The sequence below is a fragment of the Pelobates fuscus genome, chromosome 4 (assembly GCF_036172605.1).
Source record: "Pelobates fuscus isolate aPelFus1 chromosome 4, aPelFus1.pri, whole genome shotgun sequence".
NCBI classification, from domain to species: domain Eukaryota; kingdom Metazoa; phylum Chordata; class Amphibia; order Anura; family Pelobatidae; genus Pelobates; species Pelobates fuscus.
This window is the reverse complement of record NC_086320.1, coordinates 230,832,445-230,851,378: the sequence shown is the minus strand read 5'-3', so window position 1 is coordinate 230,851,378 and position 18,934 is coordinate 230,832,445. Positions and strand designations below refer to the sequence as shown.

The window sequence follows — 18,934 nt, the reverse complement described above, 5'->3', positions numbered from 1 at the left end:
GACCATTTTTCTAGTTTACCTAAATCATTTGCCATTTGGCTTATCCCTCCTGGAACATCAACCCTGTTACATATCTTAGTATCATCCGCAAAAAGACACACCTTACCAACAAGACCTTCTGCAATATCACTAATAAAAATATTAAAGAGAATGGGTCCAAGTACAGATCCCTGAGGTACCCCACTGGTGACAAGCCCAAGCTTCGAATATACTCCATTGACTACAACCCTCTGTTGCCTGTCACTCAGCCACTGCCTTACCCATTCAACAATATTGGAATCCAAACTCAGAGATTGCAGTTTATTGATAAGCCTTCTATGTGCAACAGTGTCAAAAGCCTTACTGAAATCTAGGTAAGCAATGTCTACTGCACCACCCTGATCTATAATTTTAGTTACCCAATCAAAAAAAATCAATAAGATTAGTTTGGCATGATCTCCCTGAAGTAAACCCATGTTGTCTCTGATCTTGAAATCCATGTGTTTTTAGATGTTCAACAATCCTATCCTTTAACATGGTTTCCATCACTTTCCCCACTACTGAAGTAAGGCTTACTGGCCTATAGTTGCCCGACTCCTCCTTATTACCTTTCTTGTGAATGGGCACAACATTCGCTAACTTCCAATCTTCTGGGACTACTCCTGTTAACAATGATTGGTTAAATAAATCTGTTAATGGTTTTGCTAGTACACCACTAAGCTCTTTTAATAGCTTTGGGTGTATTCCATCAGGTCCCATTTACTTATTTGTCTTTACTTTTGACAGTTGAAATAGAACCTCTTCCTCTGTAAACTCACATGTAATAAATGACTCATTTATCCTTTTTTTTAACAGAGGTCCCTTTCCTTCATTTTCAGCTGTAAATACCGAACAAAAATATTCATTGAGGCAGTCAGCTAGACCTTTATCCTCATCTACATACCTTCCTTCTTTTGTTTTTAATCTAACTAATCCTTGTTTTACTTTTCTTTTCTCATTTATGCATCTAAAAAAAGTTTTGTCCCCCTTTTTTACTGACTGTGCTATTTTCTCTTCTGTGTGTGATTTGGAAGCTCTTATAACTTGCTTAGCCTCTTTCTGCCTAATCTTATAGGTCATTCTGTCTTCCTCACTCTGGGTTTTTTTATAATTACTAAATGCTAACTTTTTGTTTTTTACTATTTTGGCCACATCTGCGGAGTACCACAGTGGTTTCTTGAATTTTTTGCTTTTACTGACAAGCCTAATGCAATTTTCTGTTGCCTTCAGTAGTGCAGCTTTTAAATAATCCCATTTATTTTGGACTCCATTTAAATTGCTCCAGTCTGATAATGACTCCTTTACACATATTCTAATTTTAGAAAAGTCTGTTTTTCTAAAGTCTAAAACTTTTGTTTTTGTGTGGTGTGACTCAGTCACTGTTCTTATATTAAACCACACTGACTGATGATCACTGGATCCTAAACTTTCACCTACAGTAATATCTGATACCAAATCTCCATTTGTTAACACTAAATCTAGTATGGCCTCTTTACGAGTTGGCTCCTCAACGACTTGTTTTAGAGACAATCCCAGTAGAGAGTTTAGAATATGTGTGCTTCTGGCACAAGTAGCTATTTTTGTTTTCCAATTCACATCAGGAAGATTAAAGTCACCCATGGTGATAACTTCCCCCTTCATTGTCATTTTAGCTATTTCTTCAACTAGTAGATTATCTAACTCTTCAATTTGTCCTGGGGGCCTATAAATCACACCTACACGAACTACTGTGTGATTACCAAATTCTAACGTAACCCAAATGGACTCTATGTTCGTCTCACTAACCTTTATTAGGCTAGATTTTATGCTATCCTTCACATACAGGGCCACCCCTCCCCCTTTCTTGCCTTCCCTGTCTTTTCTATATAAAGCGACCCTGGTATTGCTATGTCCCAGTCATTTTTTTCATTATACCATGTCTCAGTAACAGCGACTAAATCTACACTATCAGTTGCCATTATTGCCACAAGTTCATGGATCTTATTCCCTAAACTGCGAGCATTTGTAGACATGACTCTAAGCTTATCATTTTTTAACACACTTGCTACAGGCACCTTCTGTCCTTGTTTTGGGGGACAATTGGATTGATGTTTTATCACCCTTTTGCCCCCCCCATCCTAGTTTAAATACATCTTAGCAAAACCTCTGAACTGCTCACTGAGAACATTTGTTCCCTTTTGAGAAAGATGCAAACCATCTTTTTTGTACAGTTTATTTCCATTCCAAACAGAGCTACCATGAGCAATAAAGCCAAATCCTTGCTCCCGACACCATTCACCAAGCCAGAAGTTAAAGTCCCTAATACGCATCCGCCTGCCATTCTGAGTGTTATGCACAGGCAGAACTTCAGAGAATGACAGTGTGGAAGCAACCTGTCGTATATCATTGGCAAAAACACTAAAAACTTCCTTAACCTCTGAAACCTCATTGCAAGCCAAGTCATTTGTCCCTAAATGGACAAGTACATCCAATTCCCCTTCCTGCTTTGCTTGCTTAACAATATTACAGATACGTCTCCTGTCTCTGTGAGCAGTAGCTCCGGGAAGACACCTCACAAGACCACCATTGTCCATCTCCACACCTCTTATGATGGAATCCCCCAACAACAACTGCTTTCTATTAGGCCTCATCATAGTCTTCAAGCCTCTCTGCACAACACCTCTAGCCTCAGTGCCTCTCTGCACAACACCTCTAGCCTCAGTGCCTCTCTGCACAACACCTCTAGCCTCAGTGCCTCTCTGCACAACACCTCTAGCCTCAGTGCCTCTCTGCACAACACCACTAGCCTCAGTGCCTCTCTGCACAACACCACTAGCCTCAGTGCCTCTCTGCACAACACCACTAGCCTCAGTGCCTCTCTGCACAACACCACTAGCCTCAGTGCCTCTCTGCACAACACCACTAGCCTCAGTGCCTCTCTGCACAACACCACTAGCCTCAGTGCCTCTCTGCACAACACCACTAGCCTCAGTGCCTCTCTGCACAACACCACTAGCCTCAGTGCCTCTCTGCACAACACCACTAGCCTCAGTGCCTCTCTGCACAACACCACTAGCCTCAGTGCCTCTCTGCACAACACCACTAGCCTCAGTGCCTCTCTGCACAACACCACTAGCCTCAGTGCCTCTCTGCACAACACCACTAGCCTCAGTGCCTCTCTGCACAACACCACTAGCCTCAGTGCCTCTCTGCACAACACCACTAGCCTCAGTGCCTCTCTGCACAACACCACTAGCCTCAGTGCCTCTCTGCACAACACCACTAGCCTCAGTGCCTCTCTGCACAACACCACTAGCCTCAGTGCCTCTCTGCACAACACCACTAGCCTCAGTGCCTCTCTGCACAACACCACTAGCCTCAGTGCCTCTCTGCACAACACCACTAGCCTCAGTGCCTCTCTGCACAACACCACTAGCCTCAGTGCCTCTCTGCACAACACCACTAGCCTCAGTGCCTCTCTGCACAACACCACTAGCCTCAGTGCCTCTCTGCACAACACCACTAGCCTCAGTGCCTCTCTGCACAACACCACTAGCCTCAGTGCCTCTCTGCACAACACCACTAGCCTCAGTGCCTCTCTGCACAACACCACTAGCCTCAGTGCCTCTCTGCACAACACCACTAGCCTCAGTGCCTCTCTGCACAACACCACTAGCCTCAGTGCCTCTCTGCACAACACCACTAGCCTCAGTGCCTCTCTGCACAACACCACTAGCCTCAGTGCCTCTCTGCACAACACCACTAGCCTCAGTGCCTCTCTGCACAACACCACTAGCCTCAGTGCCTCTCTGCACAACACCACTAGCCTCAGTGCCTCTCTGCACAACACCACTAGCCTCAGTGCCTCTCTGCACAACACCACTAGCCTCAGTGCCTCTCTGCACAACACCACTAGCCTCAGTGCCTCTCTGCACAACACCACTAGCCTCAGTGCCTCTCTGCACAACACCACTAGCCTCAGTGCCTCTCTGCACAACACCACTAGCCTCAGTGCCTCTCTGCACAACACCACTAGCCTCAGTGCCTCTCTGCACAACACCACTAGCCTCAGTGCCTCTCTGCACAACACCACTAGCCTCAGTGCCTCTCTGCACAACACCACTAGCCTCAGTGCCTGTCTCCATGACACCATTACACTCTGAAAGTGCAGAAAATGAATTATGTAGAACAACAGACTGTGCAATATGCCTTTTATCCACAACTCTAAGTCGACCAGATCCTACAGTAATCCATCTGCCATTCCTAGTAGGTCTCTGTGGCAGTGGCTTTGCAGCAGTTCCAGCCTGAGTTTGTTTACCAGATAATTTACAAATCTCAGATTTCAAAAATACAATCTCCTGACGCAAGATAGAGAACTGTCTACAGATTAGACAACAACTAAACCTCCAAAAAGTGGAACGCGAAACAAATGCATAGCAACTATTACACTGAACTAAGTCTGCCATTCCAATGAGATCAATTATTTAAATCAAACGAATCTTAACTTTTTATTTATCCTCCTGAATACCTCAGATTACCTCCAGTTTATCTCCAGAATATCTCCAACCACAGACACTTAGAAGCAACACTCTCCAGAATATCTCCAACCACAGACACTTAGAAGCAACACTCTCCAGAATATCTCCAACCACAGACACTTAGAAGCAACACTCTCCAGAATATCTCCAACCACAGACACTTAGAAGCAACACTCTCCAGAATATCTCCAACCACAGACACTTAGAAGCAACACTCTCCAGAATATCTCCAACCACAGACACTTAGAAGCAACACTCTCCAGAATATCTCCAACCACAGACACTTAGAAGCAACACTCTCCAGAATATCTCCAACCACAGACACTTAGAAGCAACACTCTCCAGAATATCTCCAACCACAGACACTTAGAAGCAACACTCTCCAGAATATCTCCAACCACAGACACTTAGAAGCAGCACTTAGAAGAAGCAACCAAGCTCTATTAGCCAAGCTAATGACAACTACCCTTATATACTCCTAAAATCACCTCCCACTAGGAATGTTTAACACCTGGGTAGGCCTCTGCTTATTAGCAAACAATAGCTAATTTACACAGCAATCAATAGCAAGTAGCTACCTAATCCAATCAAATGCCTTATAATTACCAACAGGAAATCAAACCTTGTGCAATCAGTAACCTTTTCCTACAGATGAATCTTACCTGTAACAGTAAAAAAGAAAACTCTTAGCACAACTCTTAGACAGTTGAAGCTTCTGTAAAACTCTCCAGAATATCTCCAACCACAGACACTTAGAAGCAACACTTAGAAGAAGCAACCAAGCAAGGGGTGCAGTGTTAGGGTGCTTAGCCCCTTAAGGACCAAACTTCTGGAATAAAAGGGAATCATGGCATGTCACACTGTTTAATTTTCAATAAGATGGTAACTTATGTTAAAAGTTTATCTCCTGCTCTGCTGCAGGGTCTAGAAAGCTATTAACAGAGCAGGAGATATGAAATTCTAAATTAAACATAATTTGCAAGAAAAGTATAAACCTGGGTTTGAAAAATTTGCTTGAAATCTAGGAGGCAGCTAATAAAGTTAGGAGTTAGATTTTAAAACGTCAAAAATACAATTCTTAAAGGGACACTATAATCACCAGAACTCCTACAGCTTAATATAGTTTTCTTAATGTCTATATACTGTCCCTGCATGCTTTTCAATGTAAACACTGTCTTTTTAGATAAGGGCAGTGTTTTCATTGCTGCTTAGTAACAGCTCTAGTGACAGACAGCCACTAAAAGTGCTTCCTGGGTCAGTGCTGCAGTGTGCAGCACCTACATTAATGCTCCCCACAGGGATGCATTGATTCAATGCATCTCTAGGAGGAGAAGTGATTGCACAGCATGACATTTTGCTGCACATGCGCAATAGGCTCTCAATGTTTTTCTATGTGGAAGCATTGAATTGGCTGAGATCGTGAAGAATGATTCAATCATGGAGGTGGGGCCAACTGCAGCGTCACCAGTGGGTCGGGGAGCAAAATAGTTTAACACTATAGTATTAGGAATATATGTTTATATTCCTGACACTATAGTGTACTTTTAACTGCATGCAAATTGCACTTTCCTCCTTTGTCAAATCCCTGTATTCATCCAGACCTTTTTATCTCAATGAAGTGATGTGGGGGCAGTGGTCATATCATTTTAATCCTGCAATGTTAACACATTGCAGTTTTTTTAGAAGCTGCAATCTTTACTTTGCAGGGTTAAGTCCACCAGTAGTGGCTGTCTTCCTAACTGCCACTAGTGACCCTTCTTCCTCTAGACTGGGTCATACTCAGTCTGAGAATCAAAAGCTGCTGATGGCACATTTGATTGGAGTAGTGTAGCATCTGGCAATGCATGCGTGCCTACTAATCCATTGTTTCTCATTGAAAAACAATGTATTATAGGAGATCCCGGGTAATGTCAGTTTGTATGCTGACATCACCGGACGTGGAGCTAAAGGCTGCAGCTGACCATTCCCATGTTGGAAACAAGATACGTAAACTTTATTTTACTTAAAAAAAATTTTAAATCCAAAGGGTAGGGTATCCAAAGGGGAGTGGACAGAAGTGAACCTATAGTTCTGAAAAACTGTCCAGACAGCCACTACAGATGCCTCCTCCAGACTGATGATAAAATTTTAATGGACGAGAGTTGTGCTGATTTCAATAGGAAACAGCCTTTTTTTTTTTTTTTTTTTTAAATCTTGTTACAACATCCCTGTGACGAACTGAGCCGCGTCACGTGTTCGTGGAGGGGCCTGCTGGCAAGCCTCTTACCAAAAGACTATGGACCCTTTAAAAAACTGTGTGAACAGACTTGGTTCATGGGATTTTATATTTTGCTCGAGAACTGAACAGCTGCACGAACCGGAGACCACCCCTTGAGCTTGTTAAGCCCAATTGCTACTTTTTAGCAATTTCCACCACAGTGTTCTAATTGTTCGTCTGGGTGGCAACAATTCATATGGACCACCACGAGGTGGCAGCCATCTTGTTCGCATGAAAGCAGGCAGTGGCGTTTGGGCATGAATCTCATAGAACTGAAAACAGACACAGAAATGCCTGCTGGACTTCCAGCATCGCCTGCGTTCGATTCTACAACACTTAGAAAGGTGATGTTTGGTGGAAACGTTCCCACGAACAAGGGTATCAAGCTCCAGGATAAGACTATTGACTTTGTTCGGTTGTTTGTTCGTTTTTAAACTACCGAAGTAGACCACCGACCGTAAGCCCTGATTCTCTGGAACTGTTTTGAGCATGGGAACATGCGGGCGGTCGGTCGGTCAAAATTAAGACTTCCATGATATTCCTGAATCATTGAACTGATCTGGGGGATTTTTGGATATGTTGGTCACCTAGATCAGGAGATGTAAATTTTATGTATTTTTAAGGTACTTTTTGTTTGGAAAATGTTGTTTCTTTTTTTTGGAGATAATTGAATTTAGTATAGTGCTTGACTCAATTATCTCCCAGGCATAGGGGAGGGATAGACCTATTTTGCATGGGAGTGTCCTGGACCTGAGCGCCAATGTGTGTATTTGTTTCTACTGTGGTTTAGTCTCCGGTCCAGGGGTAAGAGTCCCTTGCATGGGGACTGTCATAAAAGGCCAGTTGTGGCTACCATTAAACAGATGTTTTACCCTTCATGAAGTCTAGGCTTATGTTTGGGGGATTGGAGAATTATATATTCACTCTGGGGATTACTATAATCACTATACTCCCTTGGATCACAACGATTGCTCTGCACATCTAGTGATTGTCTGTGTGACTGCAACTAGAGGTGTGCGAGGACAGGCTATAGACACCAGAACCACTACATTAAGCTGTAGTGGTTCTGTTGATTATTGTGTCCCTTTAAATGTATTCCTAACCACATTTTGTGGATGACAGCTCCAGTTTAGATTAGTTATGAAGCCAGGAATGCCCTGGTGCGCCCCTTGAAAGTTAAACCATTTTATAATGGTTTGACTTCTTGCCTAAAGTCCACTGGGCACTACTCCCTACCTCCATTATATCAGCCAGCACACCTGAGCTAAGCGCCACAGATTATCTCTCTTACATTGGGCGTAATGAAGACATGGAGTGGTGCCTGGTGTGCCACAGGTAGGAAGTCAACCCACCACTTACAGCATAGTGAGGCGCTGTAGTATTTATGGTGCTTGGAGTGTATTTTAAATGAGGGCAGAGTCACATGGGTGCTAACCACTACATAGCAGCACAGCAGTTATGGTGCTAGTAATATTTTTTTTTAATCATAAACTCAAGGAAAAATGTTGGTGTCTGTTAACAAAAAATACCCATGAATAAACGTAAAGCATGGACATACATTCAAAGCATTTAATAATACCAAACAATAAGACTGTAAATCTTCACTAGGGGACATTGCACTAAAACCACAACATTAAGATGTAGTGGTTTTGATGCTTAGTACCTCCCTTTAAACATTACAATCTTTTCAGTTTTATGTCTCATTAGGGTCACTTTAGGCTCCATAATAACTTTGCATTACTGTGCTCACTTTAGTACTAAATGCAACACTATAGCATCAGGTATAGAAACACATAACTAATGGTACAGTGTTCCCTACCTGTGTAGTAGGGATCAACCAATATCATTTTTCAAGAGCCGATACCAAATATAAAGTTGCCTTACGGGACGATTGCCAATAACTGGTGCCGATATTCTGCACATTTAATGTTTTTAACAAGTTTTACACAAATCTGGCATTCACTGAACACACTGACAGCAATAGCACCCAGACCACTCTCAGGCAGCCAGCACATGCTGGGATCAATGAGACTGTGTGACTGGGATAGGAGAGTACGTTACGGTAATATTGGTTATAACCGGCTGCCTGGGAGCGAAGGAAGGCAGGCAGAAAGGCTCAAGGATAGCTGAGGGACACAGACAAGAGGACGGCGGCGAGGGAGCTGTCATCTCCCTGCTCTGCTCCCATGCGTGTCCTCCAGTGATGCCGGGAGCCGGAATATGACGTCACTCTGGCCCTCGCATCACTAAACACTTTTGAAAGCAGGGCAGGGAGCTTACAGCAGCTGACTGAAGCGCCAAGAGGACCTGCAGCTTTAACAGAAGCCTTGAAGGACAGCTGCAGGTAAGTAAAATTGACATGTCCTGCACCCTGTGGCCACTGGACCGCTACCAGATCTCTCCATTTCGGTGTCTTTGGAATTATGCAAAGACCCCCCGAAATGGACAAAATCGCTTCAAGGCATATAATTGGGTGGCCGGGTAGAGGCCGAGAGCATCTTAGCCCATCGTTGTGGACTACATCTGCCTTAATGCTCTTACAACCATAAAGCTGGCAAAGCATCATGAGAGATGTAAGTCACAACATCTAAAGTTGCTAAAATAGATATTGAAAGCAACAGATATAGAAACATCATTGCACTCAAGGGAAACTAAAAAAAATTGCAATACAAAAATAAAATGATTATGAAAAACAAAATAAACAAAAAAAAGAAAACAAGTTCCTGCAGGTTTTGCAAATCCAGATAGTGCAGTCTCTGGAATGAGCTTTGACCATGCCAGTAAATAGCTGAAAAGCTTACATCCAATCCTGGTACTTACATTACTTTATTATTACTTATTTTATGATCAAAGGGAGAGGTGAGCATATATCAAGAAGGCCAACTTTGTAAGGATTTTTACAATATGTAGTTCAATACAGGTAACAATTTAATTGTAAAGACATTAATAAAACGTGCAGCCACAGATGTAGTCCAATAGGATAGGATTTCTACTTGTGATGTATCCAAGGGAGTGAGGTTCTATTGTTGCATGACTAGAAGCAGTGACGTATTTGCTGCGAGGCAAACAAGGCATTTGCCTTGGACGGCACTTTCAAGGGGGCAGCAAAAAAACGCTGCCCCCAAATGCCCAGGCAAATACCTTGTAAGCCTGGTGGCAGGCGGCTAGGGAGCACTGATTGGTGAGCTCTCTCTGCTCAGCTCATATTCCGGCTCCCGGCATCACTCTGTGGTGCACAGATCAGCGCTCCCTCGTCGCCCGCCTTGGAATTCAGCTGGCCACCCAACTGCCTGCCTGCCTCTCTCCCTGCCTAAGCAGCCCCACTGGTCCCAAGTAAAAAATGGGTGGATTTAAATTAAAAAATAATCTGAGTGTTTAGGGGGGAGGGGGAATGTGTGTGTGTGTGTGTGTGTGTGTGTGTGTGTGTGTGTGTGTGTGTGTGTGTGTATCTGGCTGGCACTATGGGCTTGTGTGTGTGTGTGAGTGAGAATGCCTGTGTGTGAGTGTGTGTCAGTAGGTGTCAGTGAGTGAGTGAGTGAGTGTCAGTGAGTGAGTGAGTGAGTGAGTGAGTGAGTGTCAGTGAGTGAGTGAGTGAGTGTCAGTGAGTGAGTGAGTGAGTGAGTGAGTGAGTGTCAGTGAGTGAGTGAGTGAGTGTCAGTGAGTGAGTGAGTGAGTGTCAGTGAGTGAGTGAGTGAGTGTCAGTGAGTGAGTGAGTGTCAGTGAGTGAGTGAGTGAGTGTCAGTGAGTGTGTGTCAGTGAGTGAGTGTGTGTCAGTGAGTGAGTGTGAGTCAGTCAGTGAGTGAGTGTGAGTCAGTCAGTGAGTGAGTGTGAGTCAGTCAGTGAGTGAGTGTGAGTCAGTCAGTGAGTCAGTGAGTCAGTGAGTCAGTGAGTCAGTCAGTCAGTGAGTCAGTGAGTCAGTGAGTCAGTCAGTCAGTCAGTCAGTCAGTCAGTGAGTGAGTCAGTCAGTGAGTCAGTCAGTCAGTCAGTCAGTGAGTCAGTCAGTCAGTGAGTCAGTCAGTCAGTGAGTCAGTCAGTCAGTGAGTCAGTCAGTCAGTGAGTCAGTCAGTCAGTGAGTCAGTCAGTCAGTCAGTGAGTCAGTCAGTCAGTGAGTCAGTCAGTCAGTCAGTCAGTCAGTGAGTCAGTCAGTCAGTGAGTCAGTCAGTCAGTGAGTCAGTCAGTCAGTCAGTCAGTGAGTCAGTCAGTCAGTCAGTCAGTGAGTCAGTCAGTGAGTCAGTCAGTCAGTCAGTCAGTGAGTCAGTCAGTCAGTCAGTGAGTCAGTCAGTCAGTGAGTCAGTGAGTCAGTGAGTCAGTGAGTCAGTGAGTCAGTCAGTCAGTCAGTGAGTCAGTCAGTCAGTGAGTCAGTCAGTCAGTGAGTCAGTCAGTCAGTGAGTCAGTCAGTCAGTGAGTCAGTCAGTCAGTGAGTCAGTCAGTCAGTGAGTCAGTCAGTCAGTGAGTCAGTCAGTCAGTGAGTCAGTCAGTCAGTCAGTCAGTCAGTCAGTGAGTGAGTGTGTCAGTGAGTGAGTGTGTCAGTGAGTGAGTGTGTCAGTGAGTGAGTGTGTCAGTGAGTGAGTGTGTCAGTGAGTGAGTGTGTCAGTGAGTGAGTGTGTCAGTGAGTGAGTGTGTCAGTGAGTGAGTGTGTCAGTGAGTGAGTGAGTGTGTCAGTGAGTGAGTGAGTGTGTCAGTGAGTGAGTGAGTGTGTCAGTGAGTGAGTGAGTGTGTCAGTGAGTGAGTGAGTGTGTCAGTGAGTGAGTGAGTGTGTCAGTGAGTGAGTGAGTGTGTCAGTGAGTGAGTGAGTGTGTCAGTGAGTGAGTGAGTGTGTCAGTGAGTGAGTGAGTGTGTCAGTGAGTGAGTGAGTGTGTCAGTGAGTGAGTGAGTGTGTCAGTGAGTGAGTGTGTCAGTGAGTGAGTGAGTGTGTCAGTGAGTGAGTGAGTGTGTCAGTGAGTGAGTGAGTGTGTCAGTGAGTGAGTGAGTGTGTCAGTGAGTGAGTGAGTGTGTCAGTGAGTGAGTGAGTGTGTCAGTGAGTCAGTGAGTGTGTGAGTGAGTCAGTGAGTGAGTGTGTGAGTGAGTGTGTGAGTGTGTGAGTGAGTCAGTGAGTGAGTCAGTGAGTGAGTCAGTGAGTGAGTCAGTGAGTGAGTCAGTGAGTGAGTCAGTGAGTGAGTCAGTGAGTGAGTCAGTGAGTGAGTCAGTGAGTGAGTCAGTGAGTGAGTCAGTGAGTGAGTCAGTGAGTGAGTCAGTGAGTGAGTCAGTGAGTGAGTCAGTGAGTGAGTGAGTGAGTCAGTGAGTGAGTGAGTCAGTGAGTGAGTGAGTCAGTGAGTGAGTGAGTGAGTGTGTCAGTGAGTGAGTGAGTGTGTCAGTGAGTGAGTGAGTGTGTCAGTGAGTGAGTGAGTGTGTCAGTGAGTGAGTGAGTGTGTCAGTGAGTGAGTGAGTGTGTCAGTGAGTGTGTGAGTGAGTCAGTGAGTGAGTGTGTGAGTGAGTGTGTGAGTGAGTCAGTGAGTGAGTCAGTGAGTGAGTCAGTGAGTGAGTCAGTGAGTGAGTCAGTGAGTGAGTCAGTGAGTGAGTCAGTGAGTGAGTCAGTGAGTGAGTCAGTGAGTGAGTCAGTGAGTGAGTCAGTGAGTGAGTCAGTGAGTGAGTCAGTGAGTGAGTCAGTGAGTGAGTGAGTGAGTCAGTGAGTGAGTGAGTCAGTGAGTGAGTGAGTCAGTGAGTGAGTGAGTGAGTGTGTCAGTGAGTGTGTGAGTGTGTCAGTGAGTGAGTGAGTGTGTCAGTGAGTCAGTGAGTGTGTGAGTGAGTCAGTGAGTGAGTGTGTGAGTGAGTGTGTGAGTGAGTCAGTGAGTGAGTCAGTGAGTGAGTCAGTGAGTGAGTCAGTGAGTGAGTCAGTGAGTGAGTCAGTGAGTGAGTCAGTGAGTGAGTCAGTGAGTGAGTCAGTGAGTGAGTGAGTGAGTCAGTGAGTGAGTGAGTCAGTGAGTGAGTGAGTCAGTGAGTGAGTGAGTGAGTGTGTCAGTGAGTGAGTGAGTGTGTCAGTGAGTGAGTGAGTGTGTCAGTGAGTGAGTGAGTGTGTCAGTGAGTGAGTGAGTGTGTCAGTGAGTGAGTGAGTGTGTCAGTGAGTGAGTGAGTGTGTCAGTGAGTGTGTGAGTGAGTCAGTGAGTGAGTGTGTGAGTGAGTGTGTGAGTGAGTCAGTGAGTGAGTCAGTGAGTGAGTCAGTGAGTGAGTCAGTGAGTGAGTCAGTGAGTGAGTCAGTGAGTGAGTCAGTGAGTGAGTCAGTGAGTGAGTCAGTGAGTGAGTCAGTGAGTGAGTCAGTGAGTGAGTCAGTGAGTGAGTCAGTGAGTGAGTCAGTGAGTGAGTGAGTGAGTCAGTGAGTGAGTGAGTGAGTCAGTGAGTGAGTGAGTGAGTGTGTCAGTGAGTGAGTGAGTGTGTCAGTGAGTGAGTGAGTGTGTCAGTGAGTGAGTGAGTGTGTCAGTGAGTGAGTGAGTGTGTCAGTGAGTGAGTGAGTGTGTCAGTGAGTGAGTGAGTGTGTCAGTGAGTGAGTGAGTGTGTCAGTGAGTGAGTGAGTGTGTCAGTGAGTGAGTGAGTGTGTCAGTGAGTGAGTGAGTGTGTCAGTGAGTGAGTGAGTGTGTCAGTGAGTGAGTGAGTGTGTCAGTGAGTGAGTGAGTGTGTCAGTGAGTGAGTGAGTGTGTCAGTGAGTGAGTGAGTGTGTCAGTGAGTGAGTGAGTGTGTCAGTGAGTGAGTGAGTGTGTCAGTGAGTGAGTGAGTGTGTCAGTGAGTGAGTGAGTGTGTCAGTGAGTGAGTGAGTGTGTCAGTGAGTGAGTGAGTGTGTCAGTGAGTGAGTGAGTGTGTCAGTGAGTGAGTGAGTGTGTCAGTGAGTGAGTGAGTGTGTCAGTGAGTGAGTGAGTGTGTCAGTGAGTGAGTGAGTGTGTCAGTGAGTGAGTGAGTGTGTCAGTGAGTGAGTGAGTGTGTCAGTGAGTGAGTGAGTGTGTCAGTGAGTGAGTGAGTGAGTGTGTCAGTGAGTGAGTGAGTGTGTCAGTGAGTGAGTGAGTGTGTCAGTGAGTGAGTGAGTGTGTCAGTGAGTGAGTGAGTGAGTGTGTCGGTGTGTGAGTGTGTCGGTGAGTGAGTGTGTCGGTGAGTGAGTGTGTCGGTGAGTGAGTGTGTCGGTGAGTGAGTGTGTCGGTGAGTGAGTGTGTCGGTGAGTGAGTGAGTGTGTCGGTGAGTGAGTGAGTGTGTCAGTGAGTGAGTGAGTGTGTCAGTGAGTGAGTGAGTGTGTCAGTGAGTGAGTGAGTGTGTCAGTGAGTGAGTGAGTGTGTCAGTGAGTGAGTGAGTGTGTCAGTGAGTGAGTGAGTGTGTCAGTGAGTGAGTGAGTGTGTCAGTGAGTGAGTGAGTGTGTCAGTGAGTGAGTGAGTGTGTCAGTGAGTGAGTGAGTGTGTCAGTGAGTGAGTGAGTGTGTCAGTGAGTGAGTGAGTGTGTCAGTGAGTGAGTGAGTGTGTCAGTGAGTGAGTGAGTGTGTCAGTGAGTGAGTGAGTGTGTCAGTGAGTGAGTGAGTGTGTCAGTGAGTCAGTGAGTGTGTCAGTGAGTCAGTGAGTGTGTGAGTGAGTCAGTGAGTGAGTGTGTGAGTGAGTGTGTGAGTGAGTCAGTGAGTGAGTCAGTGAGTGAGTCAGTGAGTGAGTCAGTGAGTGAGTCAGTGAGTGAGTCAGTGAGTGAGTCAGTGAGTGAGTCAGTGAGTGAGTCAGTGAGTGAGTCAGTGAGTGAGTCAGTGAGTGAGTCAGTGAGTGAGTCAGTGAGTGAGTCAGTGAGTCAGTGAGTGAGTGAGTCAGTGAGTGAGTGAGTGAGTGTGTCAGTGAGTGAGTGAGTGTGTCAGTGAGTCAGTGAGTGTGTCAGTGAGTGAGTGAGTGTGTCAGTGAGTGAGTGAGTGTGTCAGTGAGTGAGTGAGTGTGTCAGTGAGTGAGTGAGTGTGTCAGTGAGTGAGTGAGTGTGTCAGTGAGTGAGTGAGTGTGTCAGTGAGTGAGTGAGTGTGTCAGTGAGTGAGTGAGTGTGTCAGTGAGTGAGTGAGTGTGTCAGTGAGTGAGTGAGTGTGTCAGTGAGTGAGTGAGTGTGTCAGTGAGTGAGTGAGTGTGTCAGTGAGTGAGTGAGTGTGTCAGTGAGTGAGTGAGTGTGTCAGTGAGTGAGTGAGTGTGTCAGTGAGTGAGTGAGTGTGTCAGTGAGTGAGTGAGTGTGTCAGTGAGTGAGTGAGTGTGTCAGTGAGTGAGTGAGTGTGTCAGTGAGTGAGTGAGTGTGTCAGTGAGTGAGTGAGTGTGTCAGTGAGTGAGTGAGTGTGTCAGTGAGTGAGTGAGTGTGTCAGTGAGTGAGTGAGTGTGTCAGTGAGTGAGTGAGTGTGTCAGTGAGTGAGTGAGTGTGTCAGTGAGTGAGTGAGTGTGTCAGTGAGTGAGTGAGTGTGTCAGTGAGTGAGTGAGTGAGTGTGTCAGTGAGTGAGTGAGTGTGTCAGTGAGTGAGTGAGTGTGTCAGTGAGTGAGTGAGTGTGTCAGTGAGTGAGTGAGTGTGTCAGTGAGTGAGTGAGTGTGTCAGTGAGTGAGTGAGTGTGTCAGTGAGTGAGTGAGTGTGTCAGTGAGTGAGTGAGTGTGTCAGTGAGTGAGTGAGTGTGTCAGTGAGTGAGTGAGTGTGTCAGTGAGTGAGTGAGTGTGTCAGTGAGTGAGTGAGTGTGTCAGTGAGTGAGTGAGTGTGTCAGTGAGTGAGTGAGTGTGTCAGTGAGTGAGTGAGTGTGTCAGTGAGTGAGTGAGTGTGTCAGTGAGTGAGTGAGTGAGTGTGTCAGTGAGTGAGTGAGTGAGTGTGTCAGTGAGTGAGTGAGTGTGTCAGTGAGTGAGTGAGTGTGTCAGTGAGTGAGTGAGTGAGTGTGTCAGTGAGTGAGTGAGTGAGTGTGTCGGTGTGTGAGTGTGTCGGTGAGTGAGTGTGTCGGTGAGTGAGTGTGTCGGTGAGTGAGTGAGTGTGTCGGTGAGTGAGTGAGTGTGTCGGTGAGTGAGTGAGTGTGTCGGTGAGTGAGTGAGTGTGTCGGTGAGTGAGTGAGTGTGTCGGTGAGTGAGTGAGTGTGTCGGTGAGTGAGTGAGTGTGTCGGTGAGTGAGTGAGTGTGTCGGTGAGTGAGTGAGTGTGTCGGTGAGTGAGTGAGTGTGTCGGTGAGTGAGTGAGTGTGTCGGTGAGTGAGTGAGTGTGTCGGTGAGTGAGTGAGTGTGTCGGTGAGTGAGTGAGTGTGTCGGTGAGTGAGTGAGTGTGTCGGTGAGTGAGTGAGTGTGTCGGTGAGTGAGTGAGTGTGTCGGTGAGTGAGTGAGTGTGTCGGTGAGTGAGTGAGTGTGTCGGTGAGTGAGTGAGTGTGTCGGTGAGTGAGTGAGTGTGTCGGTGAGTGAGTGAGTGTGTCGGTGAGTGAGTGAGTGTGTCGGTGAGTGAGTGAGTGTGTCGGTGAGTGAGTGAGTGTGTCGGTGAGTGAGTGAGTGTGTCGGTGAGTGAGTGAGTGTGTCGGTGAGTGAGTGAGTGTGTCGGTGAGTGAGTGAGTGTGTCGGTGAGTGAGTGAGTGTGTCGGTGAGTGAGTGAGTGTGTCGGTGAGTGAGTGAGTGTGTCGGTGAGTGAGTGAGTGTGTCGGTGAGTGAGTGAGTGTGTCGGTGAGTGAGTGAGTGTGTCGGTGAGTGAGTGAGTGTGTCGGTGAGTGAGTGAGTGTGTCGGTGAGTGAGTGAGTGTGTCGGTGAGTGAGTGTGTCGGTGAGTGAGTGTGTCGGTGAGTGAGTGTGTCGGTGAGTGAGTGTGTCGGTGAGTGAGTGTGTCGGTGAGTGAGTGTGTCGGTGAGTGAGTGTGTCGGTGAGTGAGTGTGTCGGTGAGTGAGTGTGTCGGTGAGTGAGTGTGTCGGTGAGTGAGTGTGTCGGTGAGTGAGTGTGTCGGTGAGTGAGTGTGTCGGTGAGTGAGTGTGTCGGTGAGTGAGTGTGTCGGTGAGTGAGTGTGTCGGTGAGTGAGTGTGTCGGTGAGTGAGTGTGTCGGTGAGTGAGTGTGTCGGTGAGTGAGTGTGTCGGTGAGTGAGTGTGTCGGTGAGTGAGTCAGTGAGTGAGTGAGTCAGTGAGTGAGTGAGTCAGTGAGTGAGTGAGTCAGTGAGTGAGTGAGTCAGTGAGTGAGTGAGTCAGTGAGTGAGTGAGTCAGTGAGTGAGTGAGTCAGTGAGTGAGTGAGTCAGTGAGTGAGTGTGTCAGTGAGTGAGTGTGTCAGTGAGTGAGTGTGTCAGTGAGTGAGTGTGTCAGTGAGTGAGTGTGTCAGTGAGTGAGTGTGTCAGTGAGTGAGTGTGTCAGTGAGTGAGTGTGTCAGTGAGTGAGTGTGTCAGTGAGTGAGTGTGTCAGTGAGTGAGTGTGTCAGTGAGTGAGTGTGTCAGTGAGTGAGTGTGTCAGTGAGTGAGTGTGTCAGTGAGTGAGTGTGTCAGTGAGTGAGTGTGTCAGTGAGTGAGTGTGTCAGTGAGTGAGTGTCTGTCAGTGAGTGAGTGTCTGTCAGTAGGTGTCTGAGTGTGTGTCTGTCAGTAGGTGTCTGAGTGTGTGTCTGTCAGTAGGTGTCTGGGTGAGTGTGTCTGTCAGTAGGTGTCTGGGTGAGTGTGTCTGTCAGTAGGTGTCTGAGTGAGTGTGTCTGTCAGTAGGTGTCTGAGTGAGTGTGTCTGTAAGTGTCAGTGCATCTGAGAGTGAGTGTGTGTCTGTCAGTCAAAGTGTGTGTGTTAGTCTTTAACAGGAAGAGGTGTGGCATTGACAGGAAGGGGTGGGGCAAATGTAAGTTAGGGGGTGCCCATATTCCATCATGCCAAGGGCAGCACAGATCGAAAATAAACCACTGACTAGAAGTTAAAGAATGGAAGCAGCCGCGGAGTTATTAACTAAAGGGAAATTTTAAAGTGAATTTCAAATTTTAGAGCAAAATAGCTGAAGGTAAAACATGGCTCATTTGGAGAATTTCTACAATTCAGCTATTTCGGTCTTTAATTAAAAATTACTTTGAGTTCACTCTGATTTATTTTTTAATAAGGGCAGTGTTTGGGAAACAAAAGCCTTTTAAATAGTAATTAAAATCTGTAAAATATCCTTTGATACACCACAGGAATGTATATAGTAAAATAATTTCATGAAGTTGATGTTATAAAAGTGGCAATTAATTAAAATTAAAAGAGGCAGTGAAAGAGGACTGTCAGCTGTTCCATAATGTAAATAGTGACACAGACACCTCATTATAAAACACTCCTCTTATACAGAGCAGGGGTTAATCAGCACCTCAATAGTATTAGGTAACAGCCTATTCTCCCAGTCAGTGAATGCCTGCACCTCATGATGTAATTCTATCACTATGGACTACATCTCCCATCATGCTCGGCCAGGAATCCGGCTACAGATTGCTGGCCACCTGGGTGTCCATGCCAGACAGTTACTGTGTCACTCTATAATACACTCCTAGCTCACACCCCGGAATATTACTATTATATACCCAGCCCGTATTATTACACACTGTCACTGGAAATGCAGTCCCATCACAGACACACACAGTATGATGGCCCGGAGTGGGATGCCATGACACTCTGTGACAGTGACCGGATATAGCTGTGATAGACAGACCCTGCACACGGTGCTCGATTCATTACCTTCCTCCGCGGTCTCCATGTTGTCCGACCCGTGACGCAGGTTCCGTGTCTCGAGCTCGGTGCACAGACAGGCACGCGCGCCTCGAGGATTCCCAGCAGCAGCAGGCCGACTGAACGAGCGCGCGCCCGCGCCCCAGTCACTTCTTGGCCCGATTTCCCTCCCCCCTTCCCAACCCCAGAGACCACAGGAAACAGAAACGGTGAACGCGATTGGCTGACTGGCAGACTTGTTACAGGTGATACCCGGAGAGCGGCGGTGACGTCACGTGCCCTGGAAGTGTTTCTGTCGGAAGAACTGAAGGGTTCAGAGGGCAGGTGACGTCACAAGATCCGGAAGAGTAAGACACACAGTGCGAGCTGGAGGAGCAGTAAATCATTTTATAATAATGGCCGAAACCGGATCCAGCCAGGGCTCAGCTCGTCTACCTGCTGCATTATGTCTCTTCTGTTTAGAACTGTCTAATGCTGGAGATAGCAGTGTTTTACTACAACTATATTTCACTATTGATAATGGAACG

General features: G+C 46.5%; 1 protein-coding gene across 3 annotated transcripts in view; it reads right to left on the bottom strand.

The window, feature by feature from the left end:
• MARCHF6 (membrane associated ring-CH-type finger 6) overlaps positions 1 to 18,675 on the bottom strand; it is a 109,677-nt gene extending 91,002 nt beyond the window's left edge. For 2 of the 3 annotated variants that reach the window (XM_063451934.1, XM_063451935.1), the window contains exon 1: positions 18,417 to 18,675. In XM_063451934.1, coding sequence (XP_063308004.1) covers positions 18,417 to 18,435 — 19 coding nt within the window. In that variant the 5' untranslated portion in view covers positions 18,436 to 18,675. The remainder of the gene's footprint in view (positions 1 to 18,416) is intronic. The other variant, XM_063451936.1, reaches the window with a different exon arrangement.
• Positions 18,676 to 18,934: the final 259 nt, after the last annotated feature.